This window comes from Centrocercus urophasianus, unplaced genomic scaffold (genome assembly GCF_019232065.1).
Source record: "Centrocercus urophasianus isolate 14NV4802_14NV808 unplaced genomic scaffold, USGS_Curo_1.0 seq_150, whole genome shotgun sequence".
NCBI lineage: Eukaryota > Metazoa > Chordata > Aves > Galliformes > Phasianidae > Centrocercus > Centrocercus urophasianus.
Genome location: NW_024884698.1, coordinates 22,540 through 39,677, shown reverse-complemented (window position 1 = coordinate 39,677; position 17,138 = coordinate 22,540). Strand labels below are relative to the sequence as shown.

At 45.0% G+C, this 17,138-nt stretch overlaps 1 protein-coding gene across 1 annotated transcript in view; it reads right to left on the bottom strand.

The window, feature by feature from the left end:
• Window positions 1-4,275: 4,275 nt before the first annotated feature.
• The window catches only part of NAA15 (N-alpha-acetyltransferase 15, NatA auxiliary subunit), a 34,933-nt gene continuing 22,070 nt past the window's right edge, over window positions 4,276-17,138 (bottom strand). Inside the window, exons 12-20 of the mRNA XM_042816417.1 lie at window positions 16,875-17,027; window positions 14,797-14,925; window positions 13,039-13,252; window positions 11,714-11,907; window positions 9,526-9,634; window positions 8,834-8,932; window positions 7,969-8,112; window positions 7,090-7,187; window positions 4,276-5,761 (exon numbers count right to left, since the gene is read on the bottom strand). Of these exons, the coding sequence (XP_042672351.1) occupies window positions 5,561-5,761; window positions 7,090-7,187; window positions 7,969-8,112; window positions 8,834-8,932; window positions 9,526-9,634; window positions 11,714-11,907; window positions 13,039-13,252; window positions 14,797-14,925; window positions 16,875-17,027 (1,341 nt within the window). The 3' untranslated portion in view covers window positions 4,276-5,560. The remainder of the gene's footprint in view (window positions 5,762-7,089; window positions 7,188-7,968; window positions 8,113-8,833; window positions 8,933-9,525; window positions 9,635-11,713; window positions 11,908-13,038; window positions 13,253-14,796; window positions 14,926-16,874; window positions 17,028-17,138) is intronic.

The window sequence follows — 17,138 nt, the reverse complement described above, 5'->3', positions numbered from 1 at the left end:
ACTTTTTTTTTTTTTAAATTTAAATCCTACAATAAAAGCGTCGCTCAAATCCCCACCTGGAGTCTTTTGTAGCCTAGAACACTGACTGAGGGCCTTTTTCCATACGCATATACATGCAGCTTTTAGGGAAAGACTTAGTGACATCTCTCCGCCGATGCTGTCCTTTTCTGTTCTTACTCCCAAGGTAGTCACATCTTTTCGCCTACTGGCCTTCCTCCATTTTAGGAGACACCCCCAAGCTTGCAACCCATCGGCATGACGGGGCTGCCTGCGTCACAGCTAGCTGACGATGAAGAGAACTCCAAATGACTGCTGTCCTCCCAGGGATGGCTTACTGCAAGGCTGCTGGATATCGGAGGGGGACGCTGAACCCTCCAAGGAAACGCTGGCACTCGTTTACAAACAGAACTCAGCATTTTTATTCGTTGATTGACTTCCTGCTAGTTTTTGTTTTTTTTTTTCTTTAATATCTGCTATCGCCAGAGAAGAGCATAAAAACACAGTACAACATCATCGACCGGTTAGGAAGGCTGGAAGGGAAAGCAGATCCCAGTACATTTGCGAGTAACTCGGCAGAGTGGGTAACTTAAGATTTTTGAATGGATCAGCAATGAAGCAATACATATGCTGCCACACTGAACCAACAAGAGGACTTTTGCTCAATTTGTGATTTATTGCATTACATTTTATAACTGAACGTATCCATCATCATACATTTGATCACCCACAAGGCAAATGACACTTTTTCATACGGTATGTGCTAAACGGCTAAAGTTATGCAGTAGCTGAACCGGGCTAGAACTAGTAGAGGTAGATACTGAATGGGCAGCGCCAGGCAGAAATACTTTCTCCCAGTACTTTTTACCTTTTGTTAGGAACAATCAGCAGATGCAACATTTTCAATTAAAACAACAAACATCTTAGGGAAGCTACTCTAAGATGCTTTGAATTCGCTAGTGATGTTTACCTCGACGTACTTTGCTGTTACGGTCCCTTGTAAATTGGACAACCTTCAAGCTCCGGGTTTTCTGCCGCGATTTACCTGGAGACCGACGCGCAAAGCTGGAATCTTTGTGAACGTGCCACTCTTGGCTTGAACCGCTCTAGAAGAAATACACACGTACAGCTTCCAGGACACGGGAGACTGCATTTCTATTATTTACAGATTCAGTAATCGTTCCAGCAAAACAAAACAAAACAAAACAAAACAAACCCTACTTTGAAGCTTAATCTAAACCAGAATTTCTATTACGCTGCCTCCTCGTAACTCCCTTCAGTCTCCTTTTGCCAAGATGCCGTGTCAGCGACTCTTGGCCGTTCTCATTGCTGGCTGTGTGCTCCGACAAAGTCTCTGCCCCGAAACAGGCTTTGAAACTGGCACGTGCAGCTTACATTTCCAGGAAGTATCTCCTTCCGCCACCAGAGCGGTTCCTAACCAGAACGTTCCTGGAAGCAAGAGTCTTTCCCAGCCTCAGCAACCGTCTTCTTCCACCTGGAACACCGCCCGCTGCTAGCACGCTCACGGGCCGTTCCGTTCCTCCCTGACACTGCCATCTAATTAGACTACATCTGCATCACGTTCCTCCGCAGCATCGCAGAGCAGCGGGTCAGCCTGTACTCCGTTACCAGACGAGCCCAACTTTCACTTCCATACGACACGAGCTATTGTATGTTATCCATCAGCTACGCGCCCCATTTTTAGAGCAAATTTCCTAGAGGGGGAAGACGGGGAAACGATTTCGGAGCTAGCTAGCTGCGAGCACCGAACGCTTACAAAACATGTAAAGCGATCGCAAAAAGGGGAACAACTACTTTTTACTCAGGTCTACTGAGCTGCATTACCCTATCAGATGTTGCAGCACGAGTGACGAATGTCTGAAGTGCAGCTGTGGCACGTGGGGTGCAAGCGCGACGCGAACGATGGCACCGCTGCTAAAGCCCTCAAAAGCGTAACCTAAGACCGAGTCCTTCCATTTTGTACGTAGGAACTTTCTCACGTGGCGGCGAGATCGCGTCTGCGCCGCGAGTCTCCCGCGCCCGGTCTCACCCTACTCTCGCTGGTGTTTCCCTTCTGTATATAACAACAACTACAATGAGGTGTTACACCAACTTTCAGGGGCTGCAGTACAGCTGAGCACCTCCAAACCTGTAAAAACAAACCGAACGCTGAAGGAAGATCTGTTAGGCTAACGACATGCGCCTCATCAAACGCTCCAGAAAGATCGACTAGGCTAACATTGTCTCCCTCATCTAGCCCTGCCGATCTTCCCGAGAACCTCAGAACCTTCTCCTTACGCTAGGGAAACAACCGAGAGAGACTTCATTCGGTACTGACACCGGAAACGTCCGCTCCCTGCAGTCACGCTAGCGTTAAGACCTCGCCGAAAAAGTGTAACCACAGGAGATGCGGAGGCTTTTAAGGCATTGTAAACGCAAAGGCGTGACATTTGTTACCGAGTAGCTCCTTCCAAGAACGTTTCGTCTGTTCGTACACGCCTACCGTCCCGAGGTGCCTGAACGCTCTGCTCTCCCTACGATCTTAGCGCCTCTTTTACTTACGTACGTGCTGAGTCCATTTCCCGTTGATTTATGCAACACGCGTGAACCCAAGCGGCAGTTTTGTCTAAGGAAAATGTATGGTTCGAGTCCCAGCCCTCCTAGCCCTCCCCTCCACCCCCCGAAGCAAAGCAACCCCAACAACAAGGACCAAACACCGATGTCCACGTCATGCGACGTCAGCCGTGGCTCCACTAACGGCAAAAGGATGTTGCTTCGGGGGAAGCTGTGAAATACTGAACCAGAATTTGCCGCTAATAAGCTGTTCTAGATGGCTCTGACTGCAACTGCAGCTGCTGCTCATCCGCCTCGGCAGCTGAACACCGGCGTCTGCCATTTATCTCCGTACGGAAAGGGAAGTTTTCACTGCAGCACGACGCTGTGCCGCTACTTCACAAAAGATGCGCTCAGGCGGGTTATAACTGTGTCTCCAACTCTTATAAGCACCTCCTCGGCCGTCAACCGCACACCTGCGAAGTGCGGAGATGAAGAGATAAGAACTCCTGCGCCAATCAAAATAACCTTCTAGGTCAGGGAAACTCTCTACTTCCTTGCCCGAATCTCCGCTCTTCCGGAAGGGAACGAGGAACTGATCCGAAAGCATCCCTTCCGAAGCGCAACGGACGCCTTTGGAAGTCTCGGGGGGAATCGGAACGCGTATGTAGATGAGGATTCTGCAAGGCCCGTACAAATATCCTTTCCCGCTTGCATCGTGAAGGATAACGATCCTGCTTTGAGTTCATCTATTTCGATGCAAAAACAGGCGGGGAACAAGTAAAGCACACGATCCCGTTGATAGGCGGCATCCAAACCGCGTTTTGAAAAAACAAAATCGCTCGATGCTAGTCACGAACCGTTTAAAAAAGGGAGCATTTATCTGCCTCCAGCTAAGCGTCAGAAGCCAAGAGAACGGCAGCCATACTCAAAGAGGCAAGGCCAACAGCTCGTAGCTCGCGCAGGCAAGATTGAACCGCCTTCGGTGGTTGCAGAAGACATGCAGTCCGAGTATCTCAGGCCACAGAAAAGACCGAGAGCTAGACGTTGAAGAGCAACTGGAGGCTCCACAGGCATTCTAGACCTCTGAAGCCCGGCGGATTAAATAGACAAATACAGCGATACAACATATATTTCCAACGTGAACTACGCCACAAACATTCGAGAGGATCATCTAACCGAGAAAAGAAAGGGTTGCCGAACGCGCAAGCAAAAACTGGCGCAACTACAAACCTCAGGAAACCTTCCCAGATTTCTGACCTGTACCGTCGATCGCTGACATCTGTTACGTGGTAGAGGAAGGCTGCGTATCCACACGACGGATACTCTCTGACCGAACTCCTGCAGCAAAGAAGGCACTCGCTTTGTAAGCTGTAGTTTATTTTCTGCTCTGCTTTAGGATAAACCTATTAAAAAAACAACATTCGGGGACGTATCTATAATATTAACACAGTAGACTCGCTGAACGTAGCTCGACTCGGAAAATAATCTTCCACGGAAGACCGGTGGAACGAAAAAGCCAAGCGGAAAAGCATTCTGCGTTATAGGACTAGCCAGACATTCAGTATTGACGTAATTCGTTTGCGCTTCACACTCGACATCCGCCCATCGGCAGTGACGCCATCAGCGTAACCGGACAGCGTAGTAAGCCGACCCTGAGCTGCGCTCCCGGGAACCCGTTCGTTTTCAAAGTACAACCGAGCTTGGTTTAAATATTCACACGAGTGTTTTTCAAAACGTTTTATTGCATCGTATTTGGTACCTTATGTTTGACAAAGGAAATTACATCTGTAACTGCAGGAATAAGAAGCTGGTCTGTTATTGAAAAAAAATCTTGGGCCCCTTAAAAGTTACAAAGTCTCGGGCTTGCCTGAAACAACTGAGCAAGAAATATATTCTTAGAAATGTAGGGCTTCAAGTATTACAAACCTGTGACTCTGTGGAAAAGTTCCAGAGGTATCTAAACTGCAGCACTTTTTTTTTTTTCTGCATAACGTGAACAAGGCCTGCTGAGGTTTGAAACTATTAGTCTCTTGATCGCTCGAAACGGAAGTCGGGAGTTCTCCTCTTGGCAACGTCAAGCCATAGTATGTTCTCATTTTGCTTTCGCTCTACGTGAAAAACGCGTGCTATCTTTCCTAATCAGTTGGTGCCACATCACAGTGCGTAATTTTATTTGGTTCTTGCATTACAGTTTTAACAGAATTGGAGCTCGGCCAACCAATTCGGACAGGCGCATCTCCTAACCAGCGACGTCATTTCTTCTCCCCGCCCCGCCTCCCCTCTTTCATTCAGAGAAATCGTTTCAACGGGTTCCCTGGGTTCCCTCGGTTAAAAACTGTGGTGCAAGAACACCAAACTGATCGTGTACAGTGAATTTCAGAGACACGACGAGCTTACTGAACACACTGCGTTTCTTAATTCGGCTTGGTATCCGTATGTCCCAGCATCCGCAACGTACCGCGGATGTTGCGGGTTTCTCTCTGTTTATTCTGATTTCACATTGCATACTTCCTATGGACTGAATCATCCCTGTATCAAAATCAGTCAGATGCTAAAGCCCCAACAACTCTTTGTGCTCAGTGAAAGAATCCAGTGCTAAAACAGCGTTTTCGCTGTCTGAGATAACAGTAATCTCACAAGACAAATTTAAAGTAATATTTCTGCCACACACCTGCTCTGAAGGCTCCGCGCCTCCAGATTTCATATAAATTAGTTTAAAAACATGGGTAGGTAGGTAAGGACGAGGGTTGTTGTTTTTTGTTTTTTTTCTCTTCAATTTTAGCAGCTTTTAATTTTTAAGAAACCAAACAACCTATATCCAGAAATACGTTAGATATTTTATATATATACTTTGTCAGCAGGATAAAAAAAAAAACGTAAAACTATTTGAAGGCAACAGTTTTTTTCCCTTCCGCTCTCCGTGTAAGTTAGAACAATTCAGCAGGTGCGTGACAAAAATATTATACGCCAGATATGGTCCAATGTCATTTTTTTCCAATACAGTTGTTCATATTTCATTGGCCAGTTCTTCAGGTTCTGCAGAACTATCTCCGTTAACTGTGATCTTCATATCCTCTTCATAACCAGGGGGCATGAAAGCCAAAGCGTAAGGGAAAAGCTTATGACAATTTGCTCTGTAAGTTTCAGATGCTTCTTTACAGTCTCCAAGGCTACCGTCACATAAAGCTTCTAATACCTCCATACAAGTCTAATTAAAGAGAAAAATAGAGAAACGTTACCGACTCTTCAACGTTCACCCGAGCGCTCACAAACAAACCGCGAATCCCGAGAGCTGTTTTCAGGTGTCCGCCACCACCGAGGGACTTTTTTCTAGCTAGCGGCGGCACGACGTAGAGGCGTAGCTTCCTCTGAAATGAGGCGCTTTCAAGGGATTTAAGCAGCAGCTGGGAAGCTCAGCTGAAGGCAAATATTCTCATTCGTCACCTATAACTCATTTTCCTGAAACTACTCTTTCTCACTGCTAGGCAAGCGAGCTTATCGGCCAGCAAAGGCGCCTCGACTGAGGTTCCCCCCAAGACTTCTTTTGGATGCACTAAGCGTTTCAGCAATACGTGACGTAAATGCACATTTCTATATTCTAGAACCCATTTTTCGTTTGTGAAAATACACCACGTTTTCCTAAAATTTACTTTGGCGAATGCACCTTCATACAGCAATCGGAAGAACCGTGGAATGCAGCTGAAACGTAAAAAAAGCGCTAAGTGAATAAACCCAACTCTAGGCGGTCTCCTTTGTGACAGTGCAAACTTTTTTCCCCACGTTCGAGGGTGCGTGACTCACTGTGTGTGGCTGCAACTACTGAACGGAACCGCAACCTGGGTTTTTCACGTCCTGCACATTTATTTGCACTTTTGTATCCACGTAACGATTCAGAAGAGGAAAAGGAGGTTGCCTGCTTTTATGGTTTTGTTTCAACGTCATTTGCAAACGTGAGAGGCTGAGCTTCCAGAGAGCTCGTCGGCATTCGGCACCCTTCCACCTCGCACGGCTATTCTTTTCCCACTCCTCAGGAACCTACTATAGCTTTTATTTGTTCTGTGTTGAGGGTGACTGTTTGGTCCCCCTCGCTATGGCGTCCTGAAGTTCTCTTCGACAAGCCCTGTACTGCCTTGCGTGAGCTCTGCGCCACACGAGAATATACAGGAGGTCACGTACATCTCATTTAACATCTGCAACGTGCCCAGAGACACGCGATCCCTACTGCAAATCAAACGTCACTTCCTTGCTTATGAGAACGCCTTTCGAGATATGTCTATCCCCCCTTCAGATCCTGATATTAAAGGGCACTTCCGCTGGAGAAATAACACGGTTTCTGCCTAGCTATTTACTACAAGACGTGTGCAAAACGGACAAATTTTCGGTGCCGATGACCCCGACGGCCCTTTCTCTCACGTGACAACCCACGCTCCCTAACATCAAGCGCAGCAATCATTTCAGCTTCCTCTTACCTCTGTAGCTCGCACAAAGCTTTTGTAGACAGAGAAGCAGTAGTAGTTTACAATGTATGTCTGTTACCTGAAGATTTCTGTTAATGAGGGATTCGTCCAGGGTCATCGCCAGCTCCACCGCTCTTTTCTGACTGGAAGGATCTAAATAGTACATCATTCGGGCAGCTACAAGAAGAAACACGAGCTTCAACATTCAACGGAAAACCAAAAATTTATCATAAGCAAACATAAAATAGAGATAGACGGTGTGACTAATAGGCAATATGACCGCAGATCTGCAGTAGCAGTTCAAAATAACACGATGTGAAGCATTACAGACGACACCTGAGCAGTTAGGAGGGCAGCTGTTATTAAACGCTAGACAAAGCACTGGAACCAGTAGGTCGCTTCTATCCTGCAGGATAGGAGCGTTTGGCAGCAAACCGTACGGACAACAAAGAGAACCCATCGGATCCGCGGCCACAGACCACGGCTCCTTCTAGCAGCAGCGCTCCTGTTTCTGGGGCGCAGAAGACATCAGTGCACTGAGGCCCGTTACAACACGATCGTAGCACAGAACAGAGACGCAACCGAACAGAAGCTCCGAGTCCCACACGAGGGGTGCTTGGAACTCAGACGTCAGAGAGGGCACAAAGAATGAACTCGCTATTCACTGAGGCCAGGTTGACTCGCGGAGCCGAGACAGTAACGCTGACCCATTGGGGGCCTTACATCCTGCTTTCCCACTATAACACTGCAATACCTGATTGCGGGTACTCAGCACGCTTCTCGACAGTCGGTCTCTTCGAAGACACGTATTAGAAAACTTTACAACTCTGATCCAGACGAGGGATAGCATTCCGCACGGAATGAGCAGGTTTTACGCGGCTGGTGCAGGCAGCGACAGGACGCTGCCAGATTCGAGAGAACACAGAAGCCGGGCAGGAAAAGGAAAAAGGCAAAATACCTGATAACCTATGCGGTAGCGAGTCGTAGTTCTTCTTAAGAAAAGCTTCATTGAAGTTCTTTGGATTAGTTGCTCCAAAAAGCCGATTCATCTCTTGGTTCAACACTGTTCTAACTGCATCAGGCAGATCCTTACTTTCAGACACTAACAAAGAGGAAAAAAAGTTAAACCGGGGGTATTCACAGTCAAATCTACGTCACGTTTTTATTTTTGTGATATTCGCATTATTGGCACGATCGAAAAGGACATATCTCAAAGGAAGATGCATAAAATAAGGTAAGTAACCAGGACTGCTTGCAAAAAGCTGAGATAACGGTTTTCTGATGCGCAGAAACAAGCCGAAGCCATTTACTACGACACATTGTCTATCTTGCGGATTAAAGCCTATTAGGCTCAAAGACTGAGACGAGAAAAGTCTCTTCTTAAATATATCTGGTCTTTAGCCATCGAGACGAAGAAACACTTCCGGGGAAGGGAGAAAAGCCAGCCTGTCATCCAGCGCAAAAAAAGACGCGATTCTACTCCTTCTCCTTACGCTCTGACGCAACTGAGAGCACAGAAGCCACGTCGCTCGTTCTGCCGTTTCCATTTGCTTCTCTGGCTCTCGCGGGGACTCACCGCGTTGCTCACAGTTGGCGAGATACTAACTAGCACTCGGTCAAAGACTAACTGGATCCAGCCGCAGTTACGCTACAGATACCTAATTTAACAGATAGTCAGATGCTTGAAAAGCTTTCTAATGTTATGACTAATTGTTTTGCATTAACGATGCTCACAGTTTGTAAAGTAAGAACCAATGACCGTATGTAGGTTAGGCAGCATCTGGAAGCACAGACAGATGAAGTCATGCCCAACAGATACGTACCGCTGCTGAAGAGATGAATCATACACTCGTGAAGCCAAGGATGACTGGAGTCGATAGCAAAAGCTCTCTTCACAGACTGAAGCATCAGAAGGAACTTCTCTGGAAAAGAAGGAATTGGCAAACGGTCAAAGAAACGTAGCTGAAACACAATGCCGTACGCTGCAGGAAAACTTAACGTCTGGAATGAGGATGATCAGCGCAAATTAAAGGTGAGCGTTCCACAGGAACCGTTTCTTTTGCAATAGACATTTATTTAGCCAGTGATTGAGACCTGTTAAACTAGGAAGTAAACTTGAAGTTAACTAGTTCATAGAGCATAATATTTAACTGATGCTAATATTTAACTGATTCTAAAGCTGAGCGCTTCAAAGGACTCCTTAGCAAGCGTGCATCGCTTCTACACGCTGTGCGTTCCGCAGACTTGTGATGCAAACAAGTAACGAGGGCAACTGCAGGCTGGGAGAATTAGTTTTACAGCCCAACAGCTTCTACGAGCAGCAAAAAAAACAGATAACCAGCAAGCGTTCCAACTCTGCGTTCTTCACAGAATGCTAATGGCTACGTTGTTTGCACAATGAATCGTTCCGTCTCCACAGGGTCTGATTCCTCAACAGCCCAACGCGTGGCTCTTCGAGCCCTACGTTAGAATCCAAACGAACACGTTGCTTTATTTCGCCACAGCTCTTACCTACCTTTTCGAAAATAAATCTCGAAGGCAAAGAGATGCGTCTCTATTTTGTTCTTCACTAAATTCTTCAGGGGGGTCAAAAATTTAATGGCTTCTTCCAAAGGTGCTTCAACCTACAGATTCCGGGAAGGACATGTAAGTAAGACATTAACAACTCTCTCACAAGTCAAGCTGCATCAGAAGGTTCCCCTCAAACCATAATGCACGTGATACTTAGCACCTGTTATAAATTGCGCTTATTCTCCTCCGTGTCTGAACACAGACCGCCAACTCCGACTGCTTCGCGACGCTTACAAATCGTATTTTCCTACTGAGATACATCTTGGCCTTCTGTCATATATCAGAAGTTACAACAATTGCGGCTGAACCTGCACAGTCATGTGCCGAAAGCTACACAGGCAGGCCTAAAATGTCGATAAATAACTGGTTTGTGCTCGTTCCTGACAGAGCCTGTTCAAGCGAGCTGCAGGCAGGTTCTGGACAGCTGCCGGGTCGTGGCAACGTTCCCACCTAAGACATTAATGATGGGTTAGAAGTAACTAGATACCGACTTTGGTCAGCGGCTCTTAGCTAGCACAACTCGGTAATGGATGGCTTAAACACAAACACATTTGCTTCATTTGGACTCCTTACAAACGGACCTCTTGCATTAAAAGATTAAGGATCATTGGAACAAGAAAACTCTGCTGTCCCCTGTAAATTCTAATAAAATTCATAGAATCCTAGAATCACAAGGTTGGAAAGGACCTACAAGGCCACCTAGCGCAACTGTCAACAAACCTAAGTTGTCTGTTTGCAATGCTTTTGCAACGTCGAAGAAACTGGCTTCGTTAAGCTGCACAAGGAAACGCTGAAGGTGGTGACAGACACCTCGCAGAGCTCTCGCTAATCACTGACTCTATCAGTTCTCGTTATCAAAACTTAACGGTTTGCACAAGCTGCTGGGAGCTCACGTAAGCGAGTCGCAACTCCACACTTAAAAACTGTTTAGAACACACCAGTCCCATTCCAAAGCTACGTGCTTAACGCCAAAGTAACGTATCCTCCGCCAAGGAAATCTGGTTTCGACTGTGCCAGGAAAACCGTTCGCAAGTGACCAACAATGTCAGAAATGGTATTTCAGTCCTGACAACCAACCGTATCTGGAGCTCTCTAAAGCACGATTACGATACTAAACATGGAATATAATTTGCAAAGACATGTCAAAGGAACGCACTATACAGCTGTAACTATTCCCTATAACTTGAGGACAGCTTAGGTTTTCACGAGACATCCCACCACATCCTCTGCTCCAGAGCACGCCATTGAAACCAGTTCAATCTCAACGAGCATCGCAATTAGAGCGCTGCTTCTTGCAATACAGGGGGAGTAGTTAAGTTTCTCGAGTCCCTTGGTTCCTGGCTGTAAATTACACTTTGCTTTCCAGTATGCCCCGCAAAAGCCAATAATATTCATCGCACCTGCAAAGTGAAAACACTGGATTCCAATCCAGCAATACTCGGACGCTGTACTGCCGTGAGTAAAGCATTTTTGCTGCCAGTTTTCCCGGTATCTTCCCCCACCTTTTTTTCCAAATATTTTCCTACTCCTTCCAGACACATTATCTCAACAACCTTCTAAAAGGTTGCTGCGACCCTTCCTGGCCCTCCTGCAGAGGGATGCATCTTACTCCCGATTTCAAAATTCACCTCGCTCTAGTCGACTGCTGTTTCTAAACAGCTTCTTCCAACTGTCCTTCCACATTCAAAACAAATGCGATTAAATGCTGTTAAAGCGCCCTGTGCCTTTACGTCTCCTTCTCCACAAAGCGTCAATGCTTATTAACTCTAAACTTAATATGAGCCACGACGCGTCCAAAAGCCATCAGGTTACATACGGATGTGCACCTGTTCAGCTATCAACAGGGTACAGTCAGCAAACACACAAAGACACTTTCACCTGAACCAAGAGCCCGTGACTTCAATTGCGACCTTGGAAAACCAGGCACAAAAGCAGTCGTTTTATTCAACTGTTAACAGTATTCCCGCCAACCCGTTCCTGGCAAATAGGTTGTACGATGCAATTCTTTTTAACGCTGCCCGCAAAAAGCAGAGAGGCATAAAATAACCAGGTTGTCAGAATGGCTTTCAAATGGTCTGCAAGCTCGCAGCAACTTCCCGTAAATTTTGGCTTAATGCGACATTAGTAAGCACCTTGGCCAATTTCTCAGGAATCAGTTCTTCTTTCGGGCCTCCGATTTCTTCATCGTCGTCATCTTTCTTCTTTTTCTGATTCCTCTGCTGCTTCTCTTTCTCAGCATTCTTCTTCTCCTCCTCCAGCTGTGCTTTCTTCTGTGCTCTTCTCTGCTTATTTCGTAGCTTCTTTAGCTCCTTATCAGACATATTTGCTGTATACACAGAAAGGGCAAAACGGACAACATCGATGCGTAACGTTAATGCGTGTCAAGTGTCAGGTGCCACCGACTTTTAAAACACATCTACTAACTACTGACGCTGCTATTACAATTGTAAAAGTTTGTTTAGTAGAGAGATTATTTACAGTCTACGCTGCTATTTCTTTTGTGAAATGAGGGCAACAGGGGTTTGAACACTTAGAGCAAGCTGACGGCAAAACTAAGTCGTTACCAAATGACTTCAGCGTCAGGAATAAAAGCTCACGCCGACACAAACTGACTTCTTCCTTAGGCATCCGTAACAAAGAAATTATATTTAAGGTATTAAATAGCGTAACAAAAACAAGGTGAACGGTCATACTTCGATGTAGAAACCTCCAGCTTTGCTATTCGGGTCCTACCGATACGTCTCACAAGTCCTACCACTTGTCTCACAGTCAGATGCTGCCCTCCCTCCAATTAAAGCACGGCGAAATCATTGAAAATGCATCAGAAAGCAGCTACACGGAATTCGGCAACGCTCCTACTCGTCTTCGTATGAACCCAAATCCACGTAAATGAACAGGAAACGGGAAATCTTCTACCTGGACGAGTTCTTCTCTGAGTATTCAAAAGCCTTATTTCGTAGCGCTAGAAGCGCCCCACGCCGCAACCACTCAAGTTGCTCTCCCTCTAATGAGAAGACCGAAAACGGCCGAAAAGAAAATTAAAGACTTAAACTTCGTTTAAATTAACAGCCAGAGATGGCTACATTTAACCCGCTAGCCACTTCACTGCGTGCCGATTTTCACGTATATCTTCTTCTTCTTCGATCTGTGCCAGATGAACAACCGTGAGATTTCAATGTTTTGTCAGCTGTTTCCTAACAGAAATGCTTTTACTTCACAATTACAACTGTTACTAAAAAAACAAAAATCGCAGATTTTTTCCTACTAGATACAAACTTAGATTTGATTAACTGTCTGTAGAATATTTACTTTTACTTCCAGGACAACTTACCATTTGAGTTACACGCTTCCATTTGGTTACAATAACAAACTTACAGTTGGCAACCGTAGAAGGGTTGGGCCTTCTGAAAATATTCACCGACTAGCGAAACTCAAACAAATCTGGAGGGCTGAATACCTGTATCGGCCTCGTGCTCTTTATTTTCATCTGTTAAGGGATTATCGTGAAGTTTCAAATATATCTCTATGGCAATCCGTGCCGCTTTGAAGTAGAATGGATGTTGTCGAAGTACATCTTCTAGCTTTAACAAGTCCACGTAAGACCTAAGAGTAATCTTCCTCATGCAGTAAGTGTGGAAGTCAAACTGGTCGTCTGTGATTTCTACAAAATGCTAACACAACATAACGTCATTTAGCAAGCGTTAATCACATACTAAACTTGACTTGACCCGCTTCCCTCCCCTCCAAAAGGAATAATTTAGTAGAAGACTGCTGCTGACGCTCACTTTTCCAAGTGTGAATTAAAAACAGCAAAAATGTAATGGTAAAAAAAAAGACAAAACCACCAAAACAGAAGACATCCTAGGTCAGAACCGAATCGTCCAGCCCACAGCATCTCAGCTGTAACCACCCTCTCACAACGTGAACTTCAAGAGATGATCCTGCCTTGATTGCTAACAAGTGACGCTCGAATTTTTCTTTTATTAACTCATTTCATTCTTTCACTTCGTACTTCTGACTTCCAGCAACTACTGTGGCAATTAATTCCACGTGGCGTGGCACGAGAAAGTACTTGCTCTTGTTCTGTTTCCTCAGCGTCACCCAACGCTTTTGTTTGAGGCAAAGTCATTCCCCCCTTCCACTTGCCAACGTATTTATGATCTCGTACAGCTGCTGCTTGTCAAACTGAGGATGAAATACTAGGTGTGACAAGCTAAGTGCACTCCCCTCGTGTAGAAGCTATTCCACAGCTTATGTTCTACCGGCTCGTTTTTAGAAAGAGCAACATACGATAATCAAATGTCAACTACGGATTTCCATAACGGAAGGAAAAGTAATTCCCAACACCGTTAGTCCTTTCAGCCAATTTTCAGCCAGTCCTCTACACCAGCACAGATTCTGGAAAACTGCTCCGCAATTTCTTTCCCGAGCAGCAGTAATTCACAGCAGACAGGCAAAGTGCTCTTCTAGTCCCTCCTTCCCCAGCTAGACACGTTTCTTTAAAAGGTTTGCGCCAACAGAATGTGGTCTTGGCCACTGCTTGGGAATCACGTTCACGATATTTCCTGTGAGCTGCTACAAATAAGTTCTGCCAGCAGAGAAGCGTCAGCGTTGAAACCTTAAGTGTCTCCTTTTCAAAAGACGCCATGCTTCCTGCTACTCCTCCTTTCCAAGTACTTCACACCCTCAGCTATCTCGTCATGTTAATACGCTTACCTGCTTGAAAAACAAATAAAACATGATACGGCTGTGGGTTGCTGTCGTCGTTTAATTTGGGGAATCCGCACATCCCGAACTTCTTTTGTTTGCTTACAGTGGATGTGCATTTGACGCGCAAGGTTTTATCCCTCTGATTTTGGATAAAATTTCTACTTTAAGAAGTTTCCATACTTCTAATAGTTTCCCTTTCAATCTGTAGCTTAGTCTTAGCCTTTATCTTGAAAGGAGAAGATGCTAGAATGAAAACAATGAACTCTGTTTTTGACAGTTTCCTGTTCCTCCCCGGATCTTTACAATACTTCATATACTCTAACACACTGCTATCTAAGTTTAAGGTGAAAACATCCTTTCTATCAGCTCCCCGGCGTCCACCAAGAAACAAAAACCACTCCGAGAGCTACGTGAAGTACACGCTTACTGCTCAACAAGGAAACATACCAGCAATGTAAATTTCAGCTAGTACTTTGCAACCCAGCCAGTCTGACTAGATACATACTCTCTCAATTTCGTGGCATTTCTTAAGTGCTTCTCCGAATTTATTCATCGCTTTGTAAGCCTGCGCACATTCTGTCTGAAACCACATGCACTGCATCTCATTCAAGTTCTCCACTGCCGAGGTTCCTTCCTACAAGCAAAAACAGCGTTGTTAAAAAACACATCTCAATTAGTTAATCAGTTAAAAGCGCAAGTGAAAAGGCCAGGGGAACGCTAAATTTCAACGGTGAGGTCCTCAAAGTACCGACGTTGCCGTAATACAAATTATTCCTTCATATACATTGATATACTCCTTTTGTGCACTTGCACTACGATATAAGCTCTGCTGTACCACCGCCACTGACGCGGTCCCATATTTCCACAGCATTATCTGTTTCCTTCACCCACAACGCTGCGTCAAGCAATGGGCGAGACGGATTTGCCTCGCCCGTTAATCAGGTCTCCAAAGTGAAGATACCATTCCTCTACGCTCCTATTTTCAAAAGACTCAAACATGCAGTGAAGAGCCACGTAGTGACCACTTAGCTGCGATATCCTCACTGGAAGGATAGCAAAGGCACTCATTTAATTGCTTTTAATACTGTGTGCGATTCTATCGCATTGGTAAAGCAAAGCAGTACCAGTAGTTTTGATGATTTCTGATACAGAAATGCTCGCGACTGTCTGTCTCATCTGGTATTTCTATGTACTTGCACAGATCTGTAGAACTGACGTGCCTTTCAAGGTCAACCCCAGTTTTGGCCATTCACAAAGTTTACTCCAGTCACGCAGAAAAATAAAAAACAAAAACAAGCTAAGCAAGAACGAGCCAAGAACCAAGGCCGGGAACACGACGGATAATATTCAAACGTAAGAGTACGGAGAATGCCCCAAATGAAAGAGAAAGGCAGTCTTCCGGTGAGTCGCATTTGAGCGACAAGAAATCAGAAAAACGGCCCAGGTTCCACTTCCAATAGTTTTCATTTAGGACTTTCAGAATTGTTTTTCAAGAAGCTTCTACTTGGAGCAGGAGAAACGAGATCAAAGGAAGATGAAGACCCAAAAGGGCAACATCGTCAAGTACTAATTTTGACGTTTCGTTCTGGGCAACTACGCTTGCTTTTCTGACCTCATCTTGAAGCCGCTTAGGGCATGCAAGGAAGTCACTAGGACTGCATTCAGAATAATTTTGCACCTGTACACATAAACACGCAAACCTTTTGAGGTTAAATCATTTTTTCTTTCACTTTCATCTGGTGTTTGCCTGCACGCCCCCAAAAAAACTTATTTTCAAAAGAAGCCCTTCATTTTCCCTCCTAACTGCCCCCGCTCGTACTACGGGACTACAGGCTTTCCTTAGTCTTCAACCAAGAGAAAAACGGGCAAGACATAAACGATTGGGCCGGAACTAAACAACCCTATTGTTCGAGAAAGACATCAAGCGGTTTTGACTTTCCTTTTTATAAAATACCAACAGCGAGATAAATCAATTTCAAAAGAAACTAACCTATGAGACATCTAACCTATTAGAATAGTTGACGGCAGGCACAAAAGCTGATGCGTGAAATTCAGTAATCCGTACGGAGCAAACTTTTCCTGACCGCTGACAGAGTAAGCAGATGCAAACAAAAAGATACCGTGTGCAGCTTCCCTTTGTGCCTACTGACCGTGGCTTTGGGGATGAAAGCTGCTCTGCAAAAAGATGGCGTTTTAGGAATGCTCTCATCCCACGGCCACACAATTTCTTCACACGAATTTCTTATTTATAGGGATGTTTGACAATTCCTAACGTATTCTGTGACAACAAATATTAAGACAAGAGAATTTTCATCCAGAAAGGGCATCCCTACTTGCATTTTCCCTACTTGGCAAAAAAAAAAGGTAAAATGCTTTATCTCCGTATTTTCCCTTAATTCTAAAGAATCGTGCTGTGTGATTCAAACCGTGACGCTGACTACAACTATCAGTAAAGCCAGAAACCACAGTTCATCTGAAACTGAACCTGAGGATTGCAATAATGTTAAGTGGAAAGCTAACACAAGACTCCATACGGGATTAGGCCTATGTTATGCCAAAGAGTTATAGTTAAATGGAACCGACCCTCGTAAATTTCGAACACATTTCCTCTGCTTCTTTAATAAAGTTTGCTTTCAACATGTATTTTGCACATTTGGAGTTGATAAATCGGTCTGCCGTGTCCAAAGCCTGAGCCTCATCCATCCACCTTGCGGCTTCTTTGATATTTCCAGCATGCTTAAAGAAAAAAAAGCAAATTAAACTCAGTAAGTACACAACGCGCGCATTTTTTCCCCTCGCTGCATTAATCTAATTAGTTAATTTTTTATACGTTCCCTTTTAAGTGGC